Source organism: Zootoca vivipara, chromosome 1, assembly GCF_963506605.1.
Source record: "Zootoca vivipara chromosome 1, rZooViv1.1, whole genome shotgun sequence".
Taxonomy (NCBI): domain Eukaryota; kingdom Metazoa; phylum Chordata; class Lepidosauria; order Squamata; family Lacertidae; genus Zootoca; species Zootoca vivipara.
Window position 1 is genome coordinate 80,418,452 of NC_083276.1, and position 24,742 is coordinate 80,443,193.

At 42.7% G+C, this 24,742-nt stretch overlaps 2 protein-coding genes across 2 annotated transcripts in view; one reads left to right on the plus strand and one right to left on the minus strand.

The window, feature by feature from the left end:
- Positions 1-15,658, plus strand: VPS37C (VPS37C subunit of ESCRT-I). The gene is made up of 6 exons (XM_035123940.2): positions 1-108; positions 1,593-1,667; positions 8,973-9,095; positions 9,191-9,362; positions 9,939-10,021; positions 10,694-15,658. Exons 3-6 carry the CDS (start codon positions 9,000-9,002, stop codon positions 11,441-11,443), a joined length of 1,101 nt encoding a protein of 366 aa, XP_034979831.1. The 5' UTR covers positions 1-108; positions 1,593-1,667; positions 8,973-8,999; the 3' UTR covers positions 11,444-15,658.
- The window catches only part of CD5 (CD5 molecule), a 19,926-nt gene continuing 10,388 nt past the window's right edge, over positions 15,205-24,742 (minus strand). Inside the window, exons 3-10 of the mRNA XM_035123930.2 lie at positions 23,812-24,102; positions 22,603-22,671; positions 21,135-21,428; positions 19,963-20,088; positions 19,225-19,278; positions 18,154-18,270; positions 15,543-15,641; positions 15,205-15,238 (exon numbers count right to left, since the gene is read on the minus strand). Coding sequence (XP_034979821.1) covers positions 15,553-15,641; positions 18,154-18,270; positions 19,225-19,278; positions 19,963-20,088; positions 21,135-21,428; positions 22,603-22,671; positions 23,812-24,102 — 1,040 coding nt within the window. The 3' untranslated portion in view covers positions 15,205-15,238; positions 15,543-15,552. The remainder of the gene's footprint in view (positions 15,239-15,542; positions 15,642-18,153; positions 18,271-19,224; positions 19,279-19,962; positions 20,089-21,134; positions 21,429-22,602; positions 22,672-23,811; positions 24,103-24,742) is intronic.

The following is a 24,742-nucleotide window of genomic DNA, read 5'->3' on the forward strand; positions in this document are numbered from 1 at the left end:
TGAGCGCACAGAGTTTCCGGATCTCCACCGGAAGCCGGAAGTACTTCGGCGGCAAGGGATTCCCTCTTCTGTTCTGCTTTTCACTCCCCCACCTCCGGATCATCGCAGGTAAATCGCGACCCTTACGGGAGTTTTATCACTTAACCCTTCCTCGCGCCGTCTGGAGCTGCGTGGTCTTGCTTCATTCGAGTGGAGGGTGTGTAGGTGTGTGAGAGGAGTCCAATGTGCGGGCGGCACCTTCCCCGCCACCTGCTCCTAGTGGGCAGGATCCGACTCCTCGCCCCGTGGATCTGAGCGATGGAGGGTGGTCATCGCTTGGCTTCTGAAATGGCCAGAGAGGGAACTGAGGCTTGTGCTCTTCTGGCAGCCACGCCTTCCCTGAGAGGAGAATCTCCTCCTCCTCCTCCTCCGCTTAGGTGTTAAGGGATGGTTTGACTAGGGGCAGCTTGCTACGTGCTCAAAGATGTGTCGTCCCTTTACAGCAACACTTTCTAACTTTTTGGGGGGTAGGGGTGGGGGATACTCATGGCACTGAAAACAAATCCTAGTGTGAATCTCTGGTTCAGCTTAAAAGGGGAGGGGACCATGCTCATTTTAATATAGCAAATCGGATTGAATGATTGTGTGCCCCCCCCCCCTTTTGGCTGCCTCTGAGGTTGTGGTTAAAGAAGGGGAAAGCCAACTGTGGTACCAGAAATGCATGTGTATAAATACAATAAATAATATTATTAACTCTGTTATATTTTACTTTTGAACTTCTTGCTTATCAGTTACCCTACCCCCAGGTATATGTTTCCTACTGGTATTCCAGTGAACAAACAGCAACTTCCTCTGTAGCTAGTATTTTCCTTGCAAATCTCATGCTGCCTCACCTGTCATTGACAACTGAGCATCTATTGTCTTCCCACTCCTCAATGCAACATAGAAATGATTCCTGCAACTTTGATAGTGCTTGTGTCCAGTATTGGCGCAAAGCAAGGATTCGTGCTAATGCTTATTCACATTCTGGACTTACTGGAATGTTCTCTGTTTTTGCCACTTGCAGAGAACAGCTTTGTAGCTGTGACAACTCATGTGGATGGCCTGTAAAGACATGTGCAAAACATACTTTCCATTCTGCTGATGTAATTGAGTCTTGCTTGCATATGTGCATACCTTTCAAGAACTGGCATACATGGGATAAACCCTATAAACATGTGCAATGATACCCTGGAAAGATGTGGAGTATCTCTTTGGTCCAGTCTGCTAACTAACAAATGCTTCCTGGCTAGCCCCCAGAGTTCACTAAGAAACCTGCTAAATAAGTGCTCACCTCTCATCTGTCATTGAGCACATTACACATTGTACAGGCAGTTTCGTACATTACAAAGAGGGGGAAATGATCTGCTACTGAGTGTATGCTCAAGGGGGTATACACTCAATAGGACCTTAGGTGTAGATGTAAAAATTGAATATGTCTAGTGGCCCCCAGCTGCTCAAATTGTGGCACTAATCTTGGCATGAAAATAGCTTTCCCTCCCACAGACGTGCTTAATTCATTCGGTTTTGGAGGCAGGTAGGCTAACACAAGGTTGACTTGAATTCTCTTGCAGATACTGATGCAGGATCCTCAGAGCCAAACCTGTGAAATGTTTTGCTTCAACAAGAGGTAGAAGAGCTACTACCAGGTAAGTAACAGCTTATGATCCTTGCCAGTTTGTTGTTTGTGCCACCTGCTGTGTGCAAATTTTGGTTTAGAAAAGGCTAAGACTATGGGTCATATGCAGTGCTTTTGGCGAAATTCAACGGGAGCAGCATGGCATCCATTTTCTCTCCTCCCCCTGTGCTCTCTACAACTTTCCAAAGCTGATTTGGGATGTGGGGAGGCGGAGGGGATAGGAGAAGAAGCTTCATTGTGCTCACAGGAGTATGTTGTGTTGTTGGAACCTGCATTGGATGCCACCCCCCCTAGCATTGAACAGAATATTTGGAAAATAAGGACCAGTGGGAAAAGAGGGGGGTTGTTTTGTTGCTGGTACATGGGTAGAAGTGCCAGATGGATTCTGCCAGTGAGCACCGCTGCATCCTCACTGCCATCATGCCTCACCCCCATTCCATCCCCAAAAGTGTTTTTTTTTAATAGTTTTTATTATTTAAAATCAACAAAGCAGCAAATACACACTTACATATAAAAAGGAATAATAAGGTGGGGAGAATAATAGGGGAGGGGCGAGAGAATCAACGATACAATAAAGAAGATCAAAAAAGAAAAAAGAAGGGGGAAAAAAGAAAAAGAAAAAAGAGGGCAAAAGAAACCCTTATTCTTCCAATATTTCGTCAAAACTTATCCTCACAGGTTTACAGAACAAATAAGAATACAAAACAAATACACTCATCACATCTACATACAGATACTTCCTGTCCCTTTTGTTGCACACTTTTCTATATCTTATGTTTCACAGGCTTATATTAATGATATCTCTTTTTCCTCCTCCTTATTATTCTAATCCTTTCTGTTTCTCTCAAGCATCATTCAATGTCCATGAGTAGAGAGCTATTTGGGTAATATGTTTTAAGATAATTCTTATACACTCTCCACTCTTTCGCTGTCTTTTGTACGGGTATATCTCTCATTGAATCTGTCAACCATGCCATCCTGATATAGTTTAACATTTGTGTTTGCCAGTCTATTACTGTGGGCAGCGTCTCGCTCTTCCAATTTTTAGCTACCAAGATTCTAGCAGCGGTCACAGCGTATAGGCATAAAGATCTTATTTCCTTATTTATTTCTGATGGTAGGATATTTAAAAGAAACATTTCAGGCATTTTTTTAAATGTTATTTTAAACATTTTCTTTAGTTCTTCGTATATCTTGTTCCAGTATTCTTTTATATTTTTGCAGGACCACCACATGTGGTAGTATGTGCCATCTTCTTTCTTGCACCTCCAGCACCTCGGATTCATACCCCCATACATTTTAGCCAGCTTACATGGTGTTAAATGCCAACGGTATATCATTTTCATACAATTTTCTCTTAGGTTGAAACATGCTGTAAATTTTAGATCTTTATCCCACAATCTCTCCCACTGATCCATGTTGATGTTATAACCCAAGTCTTGGGCCCATTTAATCATTGGGGTTTTAGTTTGCTCCTCGATCGTCTCCCATTCTAAAAGATAGTCGTACAATAGGGAAATTTTCTTCTTCCTTATTTTTGTTATTATCTTTTCAAATCTTGACATTTCTGTTGCTAACCCTGTCTCTCTATCTACGATTAGTTTCTGATTCAGTTCAAAATATTGTAGCCAGCTCGTTAATTGATTTTTAATTTCTTCATACTTTCTCAGTACTGGTTTCCCTTCTGTTGTCTCTAGTACTGTTCTGTATGTGGGCCAGTTGTTACTCATATTTCTCCTTTTAACCGCAATGGCCTCTGTGGGAGAGGTCCAGAGTGATATTTTGGGCTCCAATATCCCTTTGTACCTAATCCACAGCCTAAAGAGGGATTTCCTTATCACATGATTAAGGAACCCTTTGTGTACTTTTATTTTCCCGTAGATCAGGTATGCGTGCCAACCGAATCGCCTATCGTGGCCTTCTAGATCTAATATGTCTGTTCTTTCTAGTTTTATCCATTCTCCTAGCCACACTAATCCCACCGCTGCGTGGTATATTTCGAGGTCGGGTAGCGCAAATCCACCTCTTGATTTTTTATCAATTAATGATAAATGCTTTATTCTGGGCTTTTTGCCGCACCAGACGAATCTTACAATTTCCCTCCTCCATTCCTTAAAGCACTTAGATCCTCCTAAGATTGGGATCGTCTGAAATAGGAACATTAATTTGGGCAGAACATTCATTTTGACAGCTGATACGCGCCCCCAAAGGGATAGATGTAACTTGTTCCAGGCCTCCATATTTCTTTTAATTTCTTTCCATACTTTTTGATAATTATCCTCAAACAAATTTAGGTTATTATTTGAAATCCAAATTCCCAAATATTTCCACTTATTTTTTATTTCCAATCCAGTTTCCCAAAAGTGTGTTTGTATGTGTTGGAAGCTGCCCAGAGTGGCTGGGGCAACCGAGCCAGATGGACGGCGTATTGCTGCCAGGCTTGCACTGACAAGGCATTCCATCAAAGTGTGATATTGAATTCCATCCCTTGACTTTAACGAGAGTAGATGTGGTGGGACAGCAAGGGGAAGAAACTATGTTTGAAGGATCTGATGAACTGTTGAAACGTCAGGTGTTAATCTGGAGCCATAGGACTACTGAGTTTGGTTAATCCTAGAATCGGCCACAATGGGCACATGCAATGGGAAACTGTGGCAGTGTGACTGAGTAATCTTTGTAGGGTTGACTGGGTGGAATTACAGTGTTTGTATAAGGTTACATTGCAGTGTAGTCGAAACAAAATTCTAAGTATGTTTGGTACTTGGCCAATAAATGATTCCTAAATTATTATTCCTAATACATCTTGGCTGACAAGATGATGAGAAAAGCACCACTTGGCAGTCAGCAGATGATGAAGGCCCAACATGACTGCTAGAGGTGCTGAGATAGCATTACTCAAGACACATATTATGTTTTCCCTTGGAAAACACTGGGTATAGAAAGGAAATGGAAAAAGTTGTTCCTACCTCTGATCAGTACAAAAAACAAAGAGTAAGGTAGACTTACTCACTTAACTGAGGAAGGAAAAGAACCACCAGATCCTTTGATATTAATAGACACTGGTAGCTATGAACTGTTGAGAAACTTGAAATGAGTTTAAATAATTTAATTTCACTCTTAATTTGGCGGTGTGGAGTGACTATAGGTTGACTGGGTGGAATTCAACTTCACTCTCATCCAGCTGTTCCATCTGTGCAAGCATTGCAGTTTGCTAAGTGGAACAATCCTCCCCTTGCACAGTTTTGGGGTTCTCCCAACCAGGGCGGAGAGTAGAGGAAAGCCAGAAGTCTTTGCATCCGGGCTTCCTTCTATGGGGCTGTTTAGATGAATTCAGCTGCCTAGAGTTTTTGCGTTGAGTGACTAATAAATCAAATTAACAACAACAAGATAATGTGAAGTAAGTGTATAAAGTATTTGAGATTATAATTGCTTTATTGTTTCTTTATTCCCTGCCTTTGTATTGGGTATTGTGCCTCCACTTAATTTGTTTCTATTGCAATCTGGAGTTGGTTGCTCCCCTTCCTGATTTGGCTTTACTTAACAGGGAGTGATTACAAATCCTCATTTTCAAAAGAGATCATTTTTGTATACCCCTTATGTACCCAGTTGGCTGCTGTGCTCCACAGGAGAGGGTCTCCCGCACATATTGTCTCATCAGCAAGTCCATTCTTTATAATATTCTTTAGAGTAGTGGGAGCTGGCCTTTGGAGCTCACTTCTGTTAAATATAAGACAATTGTCTTTTTGGTGCCTTCTGAAGACCTTTTCTTTTTTGACCAGCTTTTAAATGTAGATCTTCATCCAACTCTGTATCTGTGCTGGATGTGAAATTGTTTTTAGATATGCAAGTTGCCTTGGGATATAATCTTGGTTTTGTTGTTGATGTTTTTTGTACTGTGAAATCACTTTGAGATATTTTATGGGAAGTGAATTATAAACAAAATCAAATAAATACTTTTAAGCAGATCAGAGCAGTATCTGAACCAGACCTTGTGCCAAAAATTGTGCACTGACTGTTGCTAAATGAGCAGGAAGTATGGAGAGAGAGCTTGCCTAATTCCTCATTGTTCCAAAACAAAGGCGAGCCGTTTTAGACTAGATATTCAGACAAAGGGAGAGTGAGCTACAGGACTATTGTGAGTTTCTCAGATACAAATTACATAATATTATATATACAAATAGTTTATGTTATATATACTGTATTCTGAATGGGTGGTTTCTTATGCTTGATGTTTCCTAATTTTGTATGCTTTCACACATAGAACTTTTCAGTTATTGGGCTGCCTAAGTGTAAAAAGGTAAAGGTAAAGGACCCCTGACAGCTAAGTCCAGTCGCAGACGACTAGGGTTGCGGCACTCATCTCGCTTTACAGGCCGAGGGAGCCAGCGTTTGTCTGCAGACAGTTTTTCCAGGTCATGTGGCCAGCATGACTGAGCTGCTTCTGGTGAAACCAGAGCAGCGCATGGAAACGCCATTTACCTTCCCGCCAGAGCAGTACCTATTTATCTACTTGCATTTTTGGTGTGCTTTTGAACTGCTAGGTTGGCAGGAGCTGGGACCGAGCAATGGAGCTCACCCCGTCGTGGGGATTCAAACCGCCGACCTTCTGATCAGCAAGCCCAAGAGGCTCAGTGGTTTACCTGGCACCTAAAGTGATGCAGGGACATTGCAGATTCCCATGCAGATCCTGCTACTTCAAACAGTGGGCTGGGGATTAGCAAGACGAGGATGGATTACAGAGTTTAAAAACAGGGTTATTGTGCAAAGGAACACACTATGTACAAAATGACAATGTATAACTGGCACGTGCATGCAGAAAGTGCAACATGCATAGGGACTTTCCTGCTCTACTAAATCTGGAAGAAAAATATCATGTGTTATTGGGCTAACACTCACATGTGGCAAGTATAGTCTTAAATCCAACATGCCAAAATGAAGGAGGGAGGAATGTGATGTGCCACTATGCATTGGTTCTGCCTTATGTGGAAATAGAGCTTCTATGGTTTTTCTCATTCCAACTTATGAGAAAAAACTAAAGGCTGTGAAACTTGGGGTCAAAACAGTGAAAAGGTGGACAGAGGAAGCAAAGCTTAAGCTTCAGGCCTGCTTTGATTGCACTGATTGGAGCACCTTTGAAATGGCCTCAAATAACCTGGATGAATTTACAGACACTGTGACATCATATATTAGTTTCTGTGAAGACTTATGCGTGCCTACTAAAGCCTTGCGCATATACAATAATAATAAACCCTGGTTTACAGGAAAACTAAAGCAACTCCGATATGCTAAAGAGGAGGCTCATAGGAAAGGAGATAGAATTTTGTACAACCAAGCTAGGAATGCACTGACCAAGGAAATTAAAGTGGCAAAACGAATTTATGGTGAAAAACCGCAGACTCAATTCTCAAACAGAGACTCGGCTACTTTTTGGAAGAATTTACAGAATATTACTGGGTATAAGAGAAAATCTTCTTCTGCTCCAGAGAGTCAAAAATTGGCAAATGACCTGAATCAGTTTTATAGCAGGTTCAAAAGTCAAGCATTATCAACTAGTGCCATTCAGTTGGAGCCAGAGGTATCAATAACCACCTCGACCTGTTCTGAAACCACCCCGCTGGTAATCTGGGAAAAACATGTATGGAGCCTTTTACAGAAACAGAAGGCCAGAAAAGCTCCAGGTGCAGATGGTGTGATCCTCTTTGCTTGAAAGTGTGTGCGGCACAATTGGCTCCAATTCACACACACATGTTTAATCGTTCTTTGGAGTTGTGTAGAGTCCCTTCATGCTTTAAACATTCCATCATCATTCCTGTACCTAAGAAACCTTCCATCAGTGTGATGAACGATTATAGACCGGTTGCTTTAACATCTGGGGTAATGGAAGTATTTGAGAGACTAGTGCTGGCCTACTTGAAAAACATTACTGATCCCTTGCTGGATCCTTTGCAATTTGCTTATCGAGCTAGTAGGTCAGTAGATGACACAATCAACATGGCATTGCACTACATCCTGCAACACCTGGATTCCTTGCAGACCTAGGTGCGAGTTCTGTTTGTGGACTTTAGCTCAGCTTTTAATACTATTGCCCCATCTAAATTGTTTTCTAAATTACTTCATCTTAATTTACCTGCCCCTGTTTGCCGATGGATATACAGCTTTTTAACGGACAGGAGGCAGCAGGTGAGGTTGGGGGAAATTATATCGAACAACAATACCATCAATACAGGTGCTTCCCAGGGGTGTGTCCTTTCCCTACTGCTTTTCTCTCTATACACAAATGACTGTAGCTCAACTGATCCATCAGTTAAGATCTTGAAATTTGCTGATGACACAACAGTTATTGGGCTTATCCAGGAGGAAGATGAATCTACATATAGGCGGGAAGTAGACCATCTTGTTTCGTGGTGCACCAGAAATAATTTGGTACTAAATGCCCAAAAGACAGTTGAAATGGTAATTGATTTCAGAAGGCACTCTTCTGTCCTGCCGCCAATTTCCATCCTTGGTAACATGGTTGCAGTAGTAGAGTCCTTTAAGTTCCTGGGTTCTATAATTTCTCAAAAGTTAAATTGGTCAAGCAACATCAATAGTATTATTAAAAAGGTCCACCAGAGGTTGTATTTTCTGCATCAACTAAGGAAATTTAATTTGCCCCAGGAAGTGTTCCAATTTTACAGAAGCATCATTGAACCTGTTCTCTGTAATTCTATTACTGCTTGGTGCGGTACAGCCTCCAAGATAGACAAGAAAAGGCTCCAATGAGCTGTAAGAAGTGCAGAAAGGGTAATTGGTGCTAGCTTGCCTACAATAGAGTCAATCTATGCTACCAGAGTTAAGAAGAGAGCAGAGAGAATGGCAGCAGATCCTTTACATCCCTGCCATCATCTGCTAGATTTACTCCCATCTGGACGTCGCTACAGGTCTTCATATACAAAATCGGCTAGGCACAGGAACAGGTTTTTCCCTTGTGCCATTAAATTGTTAAATTTGTAGGTGTGTAGCTGAAGGGGAGGTCAATTATGGGTGGGTTTCTTTGCTTATTTGTAATGTGAGTGGAACAGTGTGTGTATGTTTACATTGCAATGTAGCCGAAACAAATTCCAAGTATGTTGGAAAATGTACTTGGCCAATAATAAATTATTATTATTATTATTATTATTTATTATAAACTAACAATGAAAATGATAGTCACCCTGCAGTCATATAAACAGTAATAAGGGTAAAGACCTTTATTATCAACACATGTAAGGATTGGAACGCCTAGCATGGGATATAAAACCTGCTAATCACTTGTGCTTTCTCTTTTGACTATTAGTATAGGAGGTATTAATAAGCCTCCTAAATGATGATGGCATTCAGAGACAAGACTGTGGATGAGCTGAAGGAGCTTCAGGACAATTCAGAGGAGATTGAACGCTTGGCATTGGAGTCTAATGAGGTTAGAATATTTTAGAATGCATCAGAAGAACTGGACTGGAATGGGGGGAACTTAAGGGGAGCCACCTTTCCCTAACAATGGCCTGTCTTTATCAGGTTCAGGATGTCCAGTTGGAAAGGGAGATGGCTTTGGCCACAAATCGCAGTCTGGCAGAGCGGAACCTGAAGTTTCAGGAACCCCTCGAAACAGGGCGTGCAAACCTCTCGGACAAATATCACGAACTGCAGAAGCTGGTCGAACAATGCCAGGAGCAAAAGGCAAAACTGGGTAACGTTTCAGATCTCCTCAGCCCCGGGTGGGGGATCAGTAGGCTACCCCCCCCCGAACCAGATTTACTTCTTGTGATTCCTCTTCTGTGTTCGGATGTATGCAGGTGAACCCTAGGGTTAGCCACTCCTGATCTGGAAATGGCTCCTGTTTCTTGACACCTGTCCGTTGCAAATGTGGATGGTCATCAAGGAGGGAGGGTCATTTATGAGAAAATATTTTGGTTCCCTCTTTTCTGAGCCTTCTAGCAGCCTGAACAGACTGATGGTGTGCACCATAGTTTCAATGCAATTTGTGCCTGGATAACCATAGAAAGCTATGTGCTTGCATATAGGCAACAGAGACCTCTGTTCTTCTTGATCTCCCCAACCTCCCTCTCTCAGCTGTGGCTGGATTGTTGTGTGGTGGCAGCTCTGAAAGCAATGGGAGCTGTGCCTTCAGAGGTGACACTCTTCACGTATATCTGCTTCTGCAGAGCCAGGAACTGACATTGTCACTGAGATGGAGGGAAGGAGACATGCTTGTTTTGCATGGCATTTTTAACCACCCTTCTTTATTCTTTCCCCATCCCACCAGAGAAATTCTCAGCAGCGATGCAACCTGGCACCCTGTTAAATCTTCTGGAGGTAGAAGGGCAGAAAATCGAAGAAGAATCTGAGGTTAGCCTATGATTTAAACTCAAGAGGAAACAAGACTCATGCCTGATACTGTTTGTTAATACTGATGATCTATTCTGAGCTTACCTCTCTCCATGCTGACCCTCGTACACCCAGACTGTCAGCCAGGACTGTGTCACCTCTCCTTTCTCACATCCAAAATTCAAGTCAGCATAAGAATCATCTTGTAATGTAGTTCATGTGTTTTGTTTTACTGAGCTTGTTTGGGTGGCCAGTCAGCAGCATGGGCCCAATAAACCACACAAGCGTCAAGAGTTTATGGCACTCCAGTGCGGTGGCAAGGAACCTGACTGTGGCTTAGGGTCCGACATGCCCTTGTGTTTGGCTCTCTCTCGGTATTTTACCTTCCTCCTTCCCAGGATGGTAGACTAGGTGCAAAACTGAGCCAAGGAACTGAGGGCTACAAATGCACTTGAGGGACACTATTTCATAGGTGGACTTGTGGGAACCTGGTCACCATTGTTCTGGAGCAATGGACAGGTTGCCTGAGAGGATCCAGTTTCTCTCTCGCCACGCCCACCCCCTGCCCAGTCTGTTTCACTGTGAGTAGTCATTGGGAGATGGAAGGTACATGCTGCGATGAAGAACGCAGCAGAGAACCTTGTTCCTTACTACAAATGAAAGCCCTGGTTCAATTGTCTTTTTACTTTGCAGATGATGGCTGAAAAGTTCCTGGAGGGCGAAGTGCCTCTGGAGACATTCCTGGAGCAGTTTTCCTCCATGAGGAAGTTGTCCCATCTACGGCGGGTGAAAGTGGAGAAGCTTCAGGAAGTGTTGAGGAAGTCTCAGTCTTCCCAAGAGCCAGCCAGAAGCTCTGCGTTCAACCACCAGCATCCTTCCCCGATGCCTTCTGGGCCTGCAAACCAGCAGCCGCAGAATAGCCTGGCTGGGGGACTGCCCTATCCTTTACCTTACAGTCTCTCCCCTTGCATGCCCACCGGCCCTTCAGCTCATGGAGCTCTCCAGCCAGCTTCTTTTGCAGGAGCACCTGTTATGGTGGGACATGTCGCCTCCTCTCAGCCAAGTAGCCAAGCCCCATATCCAAATAGATCACCTTCTGGTCCTGGGTACCCACCTGTCTCTTCTAGCAGTTCATTACCCCAGCCTCAGGTAGGAGACCCATCTGCATCCTCTGGGTACTCTTGGTCTCCCTCCAGAGCACCCCCTTCTGGACCAGGATACCCTCAGCTTCCTGTTAGGGCTCCATCTACAGGACCAGGATACCCCCAGTCTCCATTTTTTCCACCAGCGGGAAGGCCCCAGTGCCCTTATCCTACCCAGCCTTCAGTGCCTAACTACCCCATCCCTTCCCAGCCTCCATATCCCACAGGTCCAAGCCCACCGTTTGGGTATCCACCACATCCACCCCTGCCCCCTCAGGGCCCTTCTTGGCCAGGATACTAGTCCCTGTTCCCAGGCAGTATACTTTTTCATAGCAGCCTGATGAATTGATTTTTGCTAGCTGCTGAAGCCCAAGATGAAAACTTGGGTGCATCCTCTTGAGAGACATACTTCCGTAAGCATTATATTGATGGCATGTGTGGTTTGATGCTGTAAGAGTCGGAAAGGAACGGCTGTGTGGGATGGTTCCATTTCCTGAGTATCAGCAGGCAATGACTGTTGGCAGCATTCAGTGGCCAGCTGTACTGACTAAGCAGTCCGTCCAAGCCATAGTATAAAATACAAATCTAGGCCCAGACACTTAGCTGACGTATACTGGCATTGTTCCAAGTAAGCCGCTTACTGGCCGCAGCTTGGATCTGGTCCTGTGCGTGTGTGTGTCGTTTTCTACTTTACTACATTAGAGTATCTATAATACATAAATAAAATGGATTCTGCTCACTTTATATTTTCCACGAAACTCATGATGGAGAAATCAGGTCAGCATTTCTGATGTGAAGAGCATGTTTTCCAGAAGAGGAATGAATGAATGATTTCTTCTGGCACCAAGAAAATGTACTATTTACTAGACAGTAGGTAGAAAGCACAGCCCAGCTAACACAAATGGAGAATGAAAAGCTCCCTCACCTAGCCTCAGCTGCAGTCAAGTGTCCATCAGTCGGTCTGAGGTGGCTGTTCCCATAGAGGTTAGCTAGTTTGCATGTTCCTTTCCTCCAGTGTGTTTTTATTATGGCTTATTTGTCTTTATCCTCCCTTCTGAGGGTAAACAGTGGATGTATTAGTTGTACTAATAATTAGTATGTGGAAGGTGTGAGCTAGCAGATCTTGGAACGGTTCGTTGAACAATAAGACAGCAAGTTTGACTTTTATAGAAAGTCAAATCGCTCTGTGTTTTTATACGTGGGAATAATGGACAAAATGTTATTGTTCCTCTTTCCATTGTTGATTGTAGTTTGCTTCACTGAAGCATGTAGGCCTCTTTGGCTGCCCTTTTTCTTCAGTAACCTCTTGGTGTAAGAGAGGACTTTGATAATGAAAGCCTCTCCCTCTTTGTTTGTTGTCCCACTTCAGCTGACAAGAAGAAACACTGGCTACCAAGTGAGGAAACCAAGGGGATCTAATGTAGATCAAAATAGCTTTGCTAAGCACTTTATCCTTTTGCTTGCCCGTAATTTATTTTTTAAAAATAGACTACTAATAGATATGACCCGGTAGAATGTGCCTGGAATTTGATGGAAGCAATTCCATATCTGTGATTAATTATGGTAATAAAACTTGGATGAATTGCACAGAAGCTTATGATTATGACTTTTGGAAATGGAGTTGTGGTGATTGATATCTGATATTGATGCCTCTTTTTTGCTTGCTAAACATCTTCCCTTCGACTTCTAGTTTGTGTCAATAAGGCCTTTCACCTTTCATCTCACAGAGTCATATGTTTCCTTGTCGTATCTGAATGTTCCTCGTGTCTGTGCCCTACTTAAGAGATCCATTTGTGCATCTTTCTTCCCCATGGACTAATAAACTTTGCCCTTCTCAGCCTCCTTCAACACCATGTTTCCTCTGTCTTGTCCATTGCAATTTCTACCATCCATTTGCCCTTTCCTTATTGATGTATTTAGTGTTGTTCTGTTTCGGTATACTGTAATTAACCTCTCCTGTGGAAGGCAATGACTTTTTAACTCTCAGCTCCCCAACTTTGAACTATTAGCTTTATCATCTATACTAGGTTAGACTCTAACCTAACACTAGATCAGAGGTGATATACCTTCTTTGCTCCAAGGGGTGCATGGGCCACATGACAAAAGCGAGTATAGCCACCCCATACTCTCATACACACTCTCGCATGGATGAGTGCATGTCGACACATACAAGACAAGTGTGATGGGCCTTACCTTTGCCTGCATGCACATAGTTTTGCATCACAAATTAATACATTTTATGTAGGAGGAGGAGATCTTGGCAGTACTTGCAGAGAATACATTCTGAAAATAGCTGTCCTATGTGCACTAAAATTAGGTCCTGGAGGACTGCATGTGAAAAATTCTGTTTGTAGATAAATATGGACAGTACTCTGAAAACTGACTATAGAAAGTAGAATTGACCAGGGCTCTTAAGATGGTTCTTAAAGAGTCCAAAAGCCAAAGTAAGCACATTTCTTCCATTTTTCTGCTTTGTAAATAAAACTGTTTTCTTTTTCTTTTGTAATCCCATACAAATCAATGGAGTGGTTAAATTGTCTAGGACAGAACAGGTTTTTTGTCTAGTCAATTTCATTCCGAAGGGAAACCACTTTTTTGTTTTTAACTGCATTTCTAGTCTCAACTTTCTACCTTGGAACTTACAATCGTATGGTCTTTGCCTTTGTCTTTACAACAACCCTGTCAGGTAGGTCAGCTGGAGGTAACACAATGAGCATCACGGCTGAGTGCAGATATGAACAAATCTCTCTCTACTAATTCAACACACTAACCACGACACCATGTGTGTAATTACATGTATGGTAATCTTTTAACCTACTAACATCATTTTTAAAATTCCAGAAGTACCTTTATAAAAAAAGTTCTTTGGATCAGGAAGGGGGAGTATTATTATTTAGGCACAGAGCATGGCAACCTCCTAAATTATACTGAAGTTCCACAATTATTTATAGGTTTTTACTGTGAGGATCATCGTAAGGGGTAACTGCGCACTTCACAAAGAATTTCACTGGCAGCTTTCAAACTGCTGTCTCACTTTGCAACTGAAAACTATGAAATGGCTTCTGCATCATTTAAATGTCTAAAAAGTCTTTGAAATGTATGGAAGCTTGTATCAATGGGTATTGCATTGAACGGGACGAGAGGCAACTTTGTACAATATGCCAACCAGCCTTTAGTCTCTGAACTGTGGCCCACCACTTAACTGTCATTGTGCCCAGTCTCAAATACAAAATACATTAAGCTCCTGCCAGTTTGCATGTCTGGGGTGTCCCCTCCTGCTTTTATTATACTTCCAGATATTAAACATGAATATACACAATTTACAAATTCCAGATGCACTCACGTGCAAAACAAAGAGTTGACATTAAAAACCCACAGCTATACTTGCCCAATTATGACAAATCTATAAACATATAATCTAGTTTAGTCAATAAGACATTAGCTACTAGGGTAAACTGTTGTGCTTGGAAATATTCTTTAAAAAGCAGTCCTAGTTTGTTCAATAACGACAGCTTTCCCTTGTTTTGGTTTTGGTTTTAATTCATACTTTCCTGTCTTAACTCTGAATGGTTACCCAGCCAATTGCACAACATTGTCAGAAATCTTGCCCAGCTAGCGCTTGCGAGGGACCTTAGCATTTTTTGAGACAGTCCTAATTTTTGCAGTGATCGCCATTGAGAGATCTAGGTACAATCTAGCAACATTCACCAACCTTGTGTCCTCTAGCACAGGCTGGGGCTGATGGGAATCGTCCTAAACAACTGCAGGGTGCAGTATAAGGTTGGCAAAGACTGTACTACAGCTGAAGTCCAAAGGTCATTTTTATAGCCCCTCAAACAGAGAGAACCTAACATAATTCCACTATGAGGTTTGAATATAGAACAACAGTGGATGATTTGAGGTAGAGATCCTAATTCCTCTCAGTGCATTGAAAAGGAAATCCAGTGACTTTGCTATTCCATCTCTATGAAGGTAGAGAAGGTATATATGGTTGCAAGGAGGATGCTGATGGTATTTCACACTGATTTGTGTGGGTGGAAAGCTTTTTCCAGTTTTGCTGACCCCAGCCTTCCCTTGTATTGGATTCCATCTGTATCTGCAGGGGAGATCATGAATCCCACAAAATTAATATTTCATTTCATTCAGTATTTTAAGAAGTGACAATGCAATTACTGAAGTTTGTAGGATTATATCCTACAGGTTTTGCCTGACTCACAGCTAAAGCGCCTGTCTAAACTCTCATTGTTTGCACACACAGCAAAAATCAGTTTTAATTTATGCTACAGGCCTGCCCTATTTCTGGTGTTTTCTTTCAACCTAAGGATCTGCAAACACGAACAAAAAACAAATAATCAGAGATCAGCTTGGGCGTGAAAGTTTCTTGAAATAGCCATGCATACCTTTCCGATTTTACAGCCGTTGTGCAGAACATAAGTCGTAATCACTGTCAGAAGAGTTGTCTGGGGGGTTGGAGGATCTGTTGCTTGCCCCTTCCAGAGCTGTACAAAAAGAAAAATAGAAAAATACTGTAATGTTTCAAAGGGAATTGCATATTCCAGGGAAATACTAAAATAACAGAGACTAAAGTAGCAGCAGGATATGCCGTAATGCTTTTAGTATTTCAAGGATCTCCCTTTGCATTAGTGTGGTACAAACTCAATAACTGTCTTCATCCAATCACCTTACATTTACCGTATTTTTTGCTCCATAAGAGGCACCTGACCATAGGGCACACCTACTTTTTGGAGGAGGAAAACAAGACAAAAATATTTTGCTTTCTTGAATTGTCCTAGGCATAGCAGCCAACACCTAGAGGCCTAGATGCCTTTGCCCCCCCATTAAATATTTGAGGAAGTCATCCCCCCCCATGTTGATGGGCATTGTCATCCATATAGTGTGCATGCACTTTGTCTTGAGGTCAATTGCAGCGGTTCTCAACTTGTGGGTCCCCAGATGTTGATGAACTACAACTCCCATCATCCCTGAGCTCTGGCTTTGCTAGCTAGAGGTGATGGGAGTTGTAGTTCAGCAACATCTGGGGACTCACAGGTTGAGAAAGGCTGAGACGGTATGTGAGGTGGGGCTCACCTGCCCCCCCCCCAAATATTTTATTCAAGTTGGAAGAGGGAGGGAGGGAAGGAAGGCGAGAGAGAAAGAGAGAGAAGGAAGGAAGGGGTGTGTGTGTGAGAGAGAGAGGGGGGGGGGGAAGGAAGGCTCTGGCTCTGGCTTTCGCTCCATAGGATGCACGGACTTTCCCCTTTCCTTTTTGGGAGGGGAAAAGTGCGTCTTATGGAGCGAAAAATACGGTGTATGTTGCATTTCCTTAATAGAGGTCAAGATCTTAACAACAATTAATTCCAACAATTCATCAGCTTGCACCCCAGTATACCAGTGCATGCTATTGTTATATTTTTTCTAGATAACTGCCTACAATTATGTGGATTGCTTCCTAATACCGGTGGTGAGTGGCTGGTGTTTCCTCTTTATTTTCTGGAGATGTTTTCTTAACAGGGCACTTACCTGCATGGTAAGAGTCTAAAGTCAACACCGAGGGGGGGTGGGGGGCGGGAGGAGAGGGGAGAAGAAAGGTTTTCGGTAGTTTGAATTTGGGGGTAGACACAGTTTTTAGCTGGAGCTGGTTAAAAAAAAATACTGAGGCACACTTGTGGTGCAGATCCTCTCTGGGAATCTGATGCAGAATTAGTGATTGCGCTGAAAGAGCCCTTCTGCTGCCACTATGGTCTCTCTCACTCTCTGTGTACACACACACACACACACACACACACACACACACACACACACACACACACACACGGATAGAATCATATTTGAGGAGGCCTTGTAGGCCACCTAGCTAAACATTCAGCTCATTGCAGGAAACCCAGAGCTAGAGCATCCCCAACAGAAGGCTGTCCAATCTGTGCTTGAATACCTCTGGTAAGGGAGAGCCTATTATCCCTGCAGATAATTGGCTCAATTGTGAAACTTCTTACTTTAAAGAAGATGTAATATTCCCTCCTGTGGATTAAGCCCAACAGATCAGGTTCTGCCCTCTGGGGCAGCAGAGAACAAGATACTGCAAAGGCATCGTATGTCTCCTGCATTCTCGTTGGAAGGAAACAAAACCTTGCAGCGCTGTCAGTGAATTTCTAATTGCTTGGAGAATTGGGGAGTGTTTAAGACTGTTACCTAAGGGCCAGAAAAGACTAAAAACCCTCCTCTTTCGGAAAATATTTTGAATGCCAAGAGAATGGTTTTAATACTGTCTTCTTGTGTTTTCATTGCTCACTGATAATGGGCTTTGATCCAGAGAATGGCATGGAGTGTTCCATGAGTGCAACAGGGCTTTCTTGACCCTTTCTGCTACAGCCACTCATTCTCCCCTGAAAAGCCACACTTAATTGGTTGGAGGTCTCTCCAGCACAGGATGTGTTTGCTACAACAGGCTACTTCTGGGGTGGGAGAAATTGTTGGAAATTGATGCTCCTGCTGCCTGCGTAAGTGGGAGTGCTTTCCATTTGCTTATGCAGATATTTGTATTCAAACCATTGGATCGCCTTGGATCAATATAATATACAATTCGCCTTGAGCAATGTAATAAACAATAAAATATGAAGAAGGGTATTGGGGAAACAGGTCCAGGATGAAGAGACTTTTCCAAGAATATGTGCCAATGGTTGTGCAAAAGGAATGGATGCAGTGCCAAACCATGTGATGATGTGTGTGAATGCAGCCTATGCAGCTAAGACTGGAGTAACATAAAGCCTCAAGGTCAGGCACAGAACTAAAAATTATCATCAGTCATAATACTCTATTGGTTCGGACGGCACATGACACTCACATTTCCCAGCATCAACAATATGAATGGTATGTAAACTCATTCAATTTAATACCAAGAATGCCAGCCTGGGCTGCAGTAGGACTGGTATCCTTTGGAACACAGTGGATTTTTAAAGAAAGGTCATGTGATACACACTATAGGACTTTAAAACCCCACCTATTGTATGTTACCTGCATAGGGTGAGAGAGAAAGGTTTTTCTTCAGGGCTGGATACTCATTTTCTTCCTGAACCTCTTGGCTTTCAGGACGTAGCTGGAACGTGACAGAACTGCTGCGATGGAATGAAACTAAATAAAAGCATAATGTGGAATCACTTTCTATCCAGAAAATATCCTAACTTTCAGTTAAATATACATCTCATTGTTTAATGAAAGGAACATAATGAATATATTGGCTTCCTAGCTTTTGGTTTGCTGCAACAAAGAAGCTATTTCTTGCCTCTAGAGGGAGTAAACGATCTTACTGTGATCTCTGAAAGATGATAACATGTACTGTAATCATCAAAAATCTAATAGCATATATGTATGGAAGTTCAGTTTTCTGCTATGATGTTTCAGACATAAATGTGGAACAATGGAACAGTGATTATTAGATTGGGTCTCTGACCCTAACAGTCCAAGGGGTAAAGAATAAGTGGAGTGTTTATTACAGTATGATAACATCGCTTCTGTATCTCTGTAATATCATGCTATAATAAAACTCCACATTTGGCTGTACATAGTAGGAAATGGAAACCCAGATTACACATAACAGTGGTACCTCTACTTACGAATTTAATGCGTGTACATCATACTTGCTAGGTAGCAAATGATAGTCTGTTACTGAGTCAAGTAACACCAGGTTGGTCTGTCTGAAACCAAACTGGCCAGAGTTGCAAGTTAGGCATGCCTGTTAAAACAGTTTATAATGCGAATGTAAAACCTGAAACACCTGGGATGCATGTTCAATAACTCTGTCTATTCCATATTAACATTACACAACCTCAAAAGAGGTTCACATGGATTTATTCATGTCTTGCATGTGTCTTGGGTTGAGAGGTAGCTGGATTTGTTCTTATCCACCACCTTGTTGATTTCATGCTGTTTATGTTTCTCCTATGCTCATGGCATAGATATTATATTGCTATTGTTTTAGCTTATTTTGATTGCATTTTGTATTTTATGGATTTTAATTTTTGTAAAACACCATGGAGACTTGCTTGAAGGACAGAATAAAAATGCCATACATGCGTACATACATACCATTTTGATTCATTCCATTTGGGCCAATCCACTGGTGCTCTCTGTTTTTTGAATCTGCAGTGGGGTAGAGGGAAGGGACGTTTGATAGGTCATTAAGCAAGATAGAGCATAGGCAAAAATAAATACTCTGTGCCAAACTGCATGGCTCTAAAAATGATGTAGTTAAGGCACATTAGCTGTTATGGCCTATATACTAGGAGTGTGGAACCTCCAGACCTTGGGACTCTCACTAGGACATGCTCCCTCTGCTGCTCTTCTGAATGTTTTTGCCTGGCTGAAATATGCCACTGAACTGTGATAATTCCTCTTGCTTTCCTAGACAGAGGATGGAGAAAAGTGGGTATGTGTACTGTAAACACTAAGGTAAGGGTGGGCAAATCTGCCTACTTCAGTTCTTACAAGTTTCTCACTTTCCCAATATTAAATTCAGCGCTCCACATTTCTGCAACAATTTGAGAGTTTTTTTTTTAAATGCTCATGAATTTTTTTTAGAACTTTAGTGTGAGTTTCTCCTACCGGTAGCATCTCAGTCCATCAGTGAGTAGCCTTAAGTAAGCCACTCCCTTATGGCCTCAGCGCCCCCCCCCCATATGCTTCAGTGCTAAAAGTCACATGGTCATGTTAGCACCAGACCCTGAGGGCTCCCCTATGATGGTATGAATAGGTCCTTAGACTGGGAGCATTGTTCTACAAAACAGAAGAGCTTCTAGTTTGCCACAACAAAAGAATGCCACTTACATTTCTTCAACAGCTTTTTATAGGTTGGGGAAACACAGAAAAACAGGAGGGCAGCTGTGAGGACAAGACCCAGCAGGATTCCCAAGACGGTCTCAGCATTGGACACCCTGGGCTTGGAAACTTGGTCTGGAGACAGAAGTTGAGATTACATATTATTTCATCCCTAGAGGAAGCTCGCCCTCAGATAAATGTTAGTGCCTCTGACACTTAACAGCAAAACCGGCTGCTCCCTTCCATTCACCGGATTGTGCTCATCTTTTTATCTCATCGTCCGTACTAAACCTGCAAATCTATCTTCCAAAATTCATTCCTACTATGCTACAGAAAACTCATACATAGGCTGTGTCTACACCACATGATTAAAGCACAGCCCCTTGTCTCAAGAATCCTGGGAACTGTAGTTTGTTAATGATGCTGGGAATTGCAGCTCTGTAAATTCCCAGGATTCTTTTTGTGTGCGAGGGCCTGTGTGTGTGTGCGTGTGTGCAGGCTAAGTCAAGCTTCAGCTTTCAACCTTCACTGCAAACAGCATTCAAATACTATTTACCAACCTCGGTGTTCACGATAGCAACAGAGTTGTAAAGAAAATGACTGGTATACTTCAAATCTTACTTTCGGAGAGCCCAGGAAATTACAAGCCATTCCACATTTAATCAATCAACCAACCACATGAAATAAGGCGGCAAAATGTGGTAGTGGAATTCTGGACTGCACCCATTCAGACTACAGTGGGGGCTGGGGCCATATTTGAGAATGTCCCCCTATGTAAAAACATGTAAAAAGTTAATAAACAGATATTAAACTAATGCATCATAGCAAAAGGCTTAGCCCTGGTGTTCAAGTTTACTATATTTATTTTATCTCATTAAAAAAATATTCATATACCACTTGATTACATTAAAACCATTATGTGATTTATTTACCCCCCCCCCAAAAAAAATGGATGGAGCTTATTATTATTAATTGTAAAATGAGGGAATTTGGTATTCTAAAAAAATACTATCCTATACCTGCAGTCTGATCGAATCCAGAATTCTACAACTTCAGCTGATTACAGTTGTGTATCAAATGTATACAACCGCCTCTCACCCCGCAATGCTAAGATGGAATTCCATATAATCCAAATGAGGAAAGCAGAGCATAGGTGTGCTCTTCTAGTCAGCCTTGCCCACCTGAACATTTAACCAAGGTTATCAAGCACCCTTGTGTCTTGTCGAGACAGCCCAAGCTAAGGTTCCTTTGCTCACACTGCACCGTCGACCAGTGGGCAGGCAACGGATTCCTCCACGCCAGGTCCTTAAGTCCTACTGAAGCTTCACACTTTGCTCCTTGGCAATCCCTGGGTGCTAACCCATCCCACCAGCTTTGCAAAGCCAGGCAAACCATTTCCCAGCGACCTCCAAACTTCAGCTCCGTAGTCCCAGAGCATAAAGAGGTCCCATCTTCTAGCCTTATCCTTGGAGCAACTGTAAGAGAAAGACAGCAGGGAAGTGAGTGTAAGGCACTGTCAAAGTTGTGTGGCAGTACAGTGGTCAACAGCATGAGCTGCAAGTGTCTGGCTTGGATGTGAATTTTATCCCTGAACTCAGTGGTGCCTGGTGCCATTGGGACTGCTAGGGTAGAAGGCAGGGAGGTCAACCGCAGGCGAAGCCAGAGCCAGTGACAGGCAGAGTCCATTCTAGTTTTGTCCCCATCCATCTCCCTGCTAAGACTTAAAGAGGAGGAAGCTGACAGGCAGTATAAGACTTACTTCACCGTTGGCTGTATTGCTTTAGTTGCCCGAAATAAGACCCAGAAGGATGTCTCCAAACAGGGTGGATGGGTAAGGAAAATGGCATATAACCCCCTGCATGGCATCATCTCTGATGATGCCCATGGTAGGGGAAACATGATTTCACATACTTTCACGGGCTCTACTAGCTTTACAAGAAAGATCTTGCGATCAGGTCATGGTTGATAAGCGATAACTAGGAAAGCGATACGAAATAACAGTCAGCATGATGGTAACTTTATATAAGCAGATAGCAAGGCTACAGTTGGGGTGTTGAATAAAGGACATTGCAAAAGTGCAGCAAAAGACAACCAAAATGATGAATGGTGGGAGCATTCACCTTACAAGAGGGAGCTAAAGTGTCACTGCTTTCGCGTTTGGAGGGGGAAATTACACAGGCTGCAAACTTTTATATACGGTACATTTAGCTGGAACAAAGCCGCATTGAAAGTGGGATTGTCTCATGAGTAGACATGTATACGATAATGACAATGAGAACATTTAGGATATTGATATTATAAGTATGCATAACGGGGAGAAATTGGACGGAGAAGGGTTTTTCTTAAGATACTCAAACTTTGGGTCATCCAATTAAACTGACTGGCAGCTAGTTCAGGACAGATAAAAGAAAGCAGTCCTTCACACAACACATCATTAATGTATGGAATCTACCGCTACAGAATACGGCTATGCTATCTAGTTTAGATGGTTTTAAAGGGGATTAAACAAAGGCATGGAAGAGAGGCCTATTGACAATTATTAGATGGGAAAACAAATTTTTAAAATCACAATTATGATTTCTGTAGCTTTGATCACTTGCAGCAGAATCAATAAAGAGTTGGGGGATTTGTGCTTCTTAGTTTTCTTACCAGTGGGTTTTAAGGAGGTCACGAAAGGTGCTGTTGTTGGCTGTGATACTGTTGAGGTTTCCATGGGATCTGAAATGATCAATGCAACCAAAGGGATGAGCTCAACCCAAAGAAGAAAAAGAGCTATAGCTTTTAAGAGGGGTCGCACAGGGGGAACCGGGGAGTGAGTTTATCAGTATTGCTATAGGCAAGAGCCAAGAGCAGCCTTCTATAGATAGGTTTCCCCTTTGGTTCAAACTGAACCACACATGAAAACGTGCAGAGTGAGTTTTTCAGAGCTTGTCCCAGCACGGAAAAAAGGTGAAACTTGTAATCAGGTCTTGGTAACTGTTGGCAGGCAACTTGATGGCTCCTGATCTCCCTTGTTATATCAGACTTGGACTGGACAGCCCTCAAGTGGATAATGTTTTTAAATAGAGGGCTGTCCCCTGACAGCCTTTCAGAGCAGAGGACCTTCCTCTCTAGAGCAGTGTTTCTCAACCTTTTTTGGGCCAAGGCACACTTGTTCCATGAACACACTTGTTCCAGGCACGTGACAATGCAAATCGCCCTTCTCGTTGCCGCACATCGCGGCACACCAGCCAGCATCTCGCGGCACACTAGTGTGTCGCGGAACAGCGGTTGAGAAACGCTGCTCTAGAGTACCCCCCCCCCCCCGTATGTAAATTGTACTGTGGTAAGTCATGTTAATATTTAGAGGCAGATCCACCTGCTTTCTAGGGGGAGTTAATATTTAGAGGTAGATGCACCTGCCTTCTAGGGGGAAGAAGAACTATTGCTGTTGTTTAGGCTGCCACACAACCAGACATTACCAGGAGTTCAAAGGCAGAAATGACGTCTGGGAGGATTTTTTTGAAATGCAGTGCTTTGTCCTGGATCTTAGGCGAGTCAATCGAAAATCGTGTTTTGGGTTTTGTCTAAAAAAAGCTCAACAACTTTCAGGGTGTCCTGGTTTTTTACTTTTAGAAATATGGCAACCCTACTGTTGTTAAGATGGCTGACTGCATTTAGTGGCTTTAGGCCTCAAATGTGTCTCTATCGTAAGTTTACATTCAGTTGAAGGTTTGTCTGCTCTTAGCGGAAGCCAGAGAACACCTCTGAATCTCTAGTACAATGCGAAGTCGCTTCCAAAACACCCCTGCTACTCTTCTATGTCACACTTGTTTTGCCCAAAGAGAGAATGCAAGCAGGAAGGAGTGTTTTAACTACCTTGACAAACCAAGGCCAAATGGGAAGTGCAGTTGGATTCTTGCAGGGCGCAGTCCTTCAGGGCTGTCTCATTTCCCTGGCAGCCCAACACGAGCATCTCTTGCTTCTGCGGTTCTTTGGCAAACGGTTGCAGCAGTCCAAAGGGAAAACCGCAGCCTAGCTGTTTACAGGCAAGGTCTGCATTCTGCTGTGTCCAACCTGTGCTACAAATGCTCTTCCATTTGCCTGCGAGATAAATCTCCAACAACCCAGAACACTTGGAGCTGGTACCGCTGAGCCTCACAGTCCGTTCTGTTGGGGAAACACTAAGATACTGAAGACATCCAGGCAAAACCATCGAACATAGCATCACCCCCTGCACCTTCTCCCTCCTCTTGGGGCAGCCGATCAATTTTGCTTCCACACAGCAGTTTATTGTGGGCTCATACGAGCAAGTTTAGCACAGCAACAACATCTTCATCAAAATGCTATCTTGTCCTGTATTATTTCCCTGTGATCCAGTTTTACCACTTCCATGGAAAAAACACAATTTTAGAAAAAACGTACCAGTGGAAACGGTAAATCCAGATTAAATTGTGGTGATGGGAAAGTATAGGATGGCATTATGATGAAGATGCCATGTGGATGTGGTCCAAAACTAGAATGCATACCTTGCCTTTGACACCTGAAAAATATACGCTTGTATTCAATGTGGCACTGTGTCATTCATTGTATAAGTGGAACAGTTTCCGCGTATCCAACAGGACTTCCCCCCTCTTGCTTGCCCCTGTTCACCTTCCTAAGTCTGTTATGGGGTTTCTCCTAACCCTCTGGAGCAGATTTGGGAACAGTTCAGGGCACACACTGGGGGAGGGGGGAAAGTCCTGTGCAAGATGAAATACCTATTCTTTTGATAGTAAATTGTTTTAACTGTTATCCGTATTTACATTGT

Bases quoted from the DNA above. Each gene is read 5' to 3' on its own strand.
- VPS37C (XM_035123940.2), top strand. From the start codon at position 9,000: ATGATGATGGCATTCAGAGACAAGACTGTGGATGAGCTGAAGGAGCTT. The intron at 9,363-9,938 runs GTAACGTTTCAG...CCATCCCACCAG, and splicing joins GGAGCAAAAGGCAAAACTGG to AGAAATTCTCAGCAGCGATG. The intron at 10,022-10,693 runs GTTAGCCTATGA...TTTACTTTGCAG, and splicing joins AAATCGAAGAAGAATCTGAG to ATGATGGCTGAAAAGTTCCT.